The sequence below is a fragment of the Aplysia californica genome, unplaced genomic scaffold, assembly GCF_000002075.1.
Source record: "Aplysia californica isolate F4 #8 unplaced genomic scaffold, AplCal3.0 scaffold02675, whole genome shotgun sequence".
Taxonomy (NCBI): Eukaryota; Metazoa; Mollusca; class Gastropoda; order Aplysiida; family Aplysiidae; genus Aplysia; species Aplysia californica.
In genome coordinates this window covers 1-1,100 of record NW_004799945.1, presented here as the reverse complement: position 1 = coordinate 1,100, position 1,100 = coordinate 1, and the positions used below count along the sequence as shown (strand labels likewise).

Genomic DNA, 1,100 nt, shown 5'->3' with positions numbered 1-1,100 from the left:
TCTTCTTCTTCTTCTTCTTCTTCTTCTTCTTCTTCTTCTTCTTCTTCTTCTTCTTCTTCTTCTTCTTCTTCTTTACATGTGTTATTTTCATTGTCATGATCGTTATTATTATCATTATCATTATATTGATGACACGGTGACCTTGTTCTGTTCCCGTATGTTGCAGTATCTGTGAAGGCAAAACGAAGCAGTTCCTTGGGCGTGCCAGCAAGTATCAGAAAAGACTCTATGTCATCCGAGGGAGAAAGGTTGCAGTTGCCTCGTGTGTAAGGACAAAATTGCATAATTAAATGTATTTGACAGTGCAGTAGCTTTTCCTCACACATTTGTGTGTGTGTGGGGGGGATGACACAGGGCTTAACGAGAGAGAGGGGGAGAGAGAGAGAGAGAGAGAGAGAGAGAGAGAGAGAGAGAGAGAGAGAGAGAGAGAGAAGGGGAGGGGTGTATGATGAGTGATGCGCTTATATTATGACTATTTATTTCATTTTATAACGTCTTTGCTATGAGCCTTGGACGGAAGTCCCATATTTACCATGTTTGATACTTCGTATTCGATCTTTTTTTGATGCAATTAAATATTTTCTCTGTTATTAGCATGTGAATTGGCGTCTTAAAGAAACGTACTGTTTTCTATCGTATTTAGTAACACTCACTTCGAAACGTCCACTGGTTTGATCCGTGGTCATACTAATGACGTAGATGCCTCTTATGAATACCAGGTTAATACTGTGTGGTCATCTCGCAGAACGTATTTCTTATGTACCCTGAAGTATAACAGTTTTAACATCCATAATCTTTTAGACAAAACCCTTGTTGTGACTGTTCGATAACCAACAACTTATATCAGCTCCCCTGACTCATTCTCTGTCTATTTTGACTCTCTCTCTCTTTCTTTCTCTCTCTATCTCTATCTCTCCCTCACTCTCTTTCTGTGACTCTCACCCCTCTCTCCATTTTCCTCTCCAAGTATCTCTATCTGTCTATCTCACCCACCCCTGCCGTCACACTCACATGCGAGTATATTACTCCATACAGTCTTTCTCTGTCATTGTTTCTACATCTTTCTCTTATTCACTCTCTCCACCCCTCCCCTCTCTCTC

The 1,100-nt window shown here is 40.6% G+C and overlaps 1 protein-coding gene across 1 annotated transcript in view; it reads left to right on the top strand.

Annotated features, from left to right (window-relative positions):
* The window catches only part of LOC101847796 (macrophage-capping protein), a gene marked incomplete at both ends in the record, with an annotated part of 5,042 nt that extends 4,776 nt beyond the window's left edge, over window positions 1–266 (top strand). Inside the window, 1 exon segment of the mRNA XM_005113473.2 lies at window positions 167–266. Coding sequence (XP_005113530.2) covers window positions 167–266 — 100 coding nt within the window.
* Between the last annotated feature and the right edge of the window lie 834 nt (window positions 267–1,100).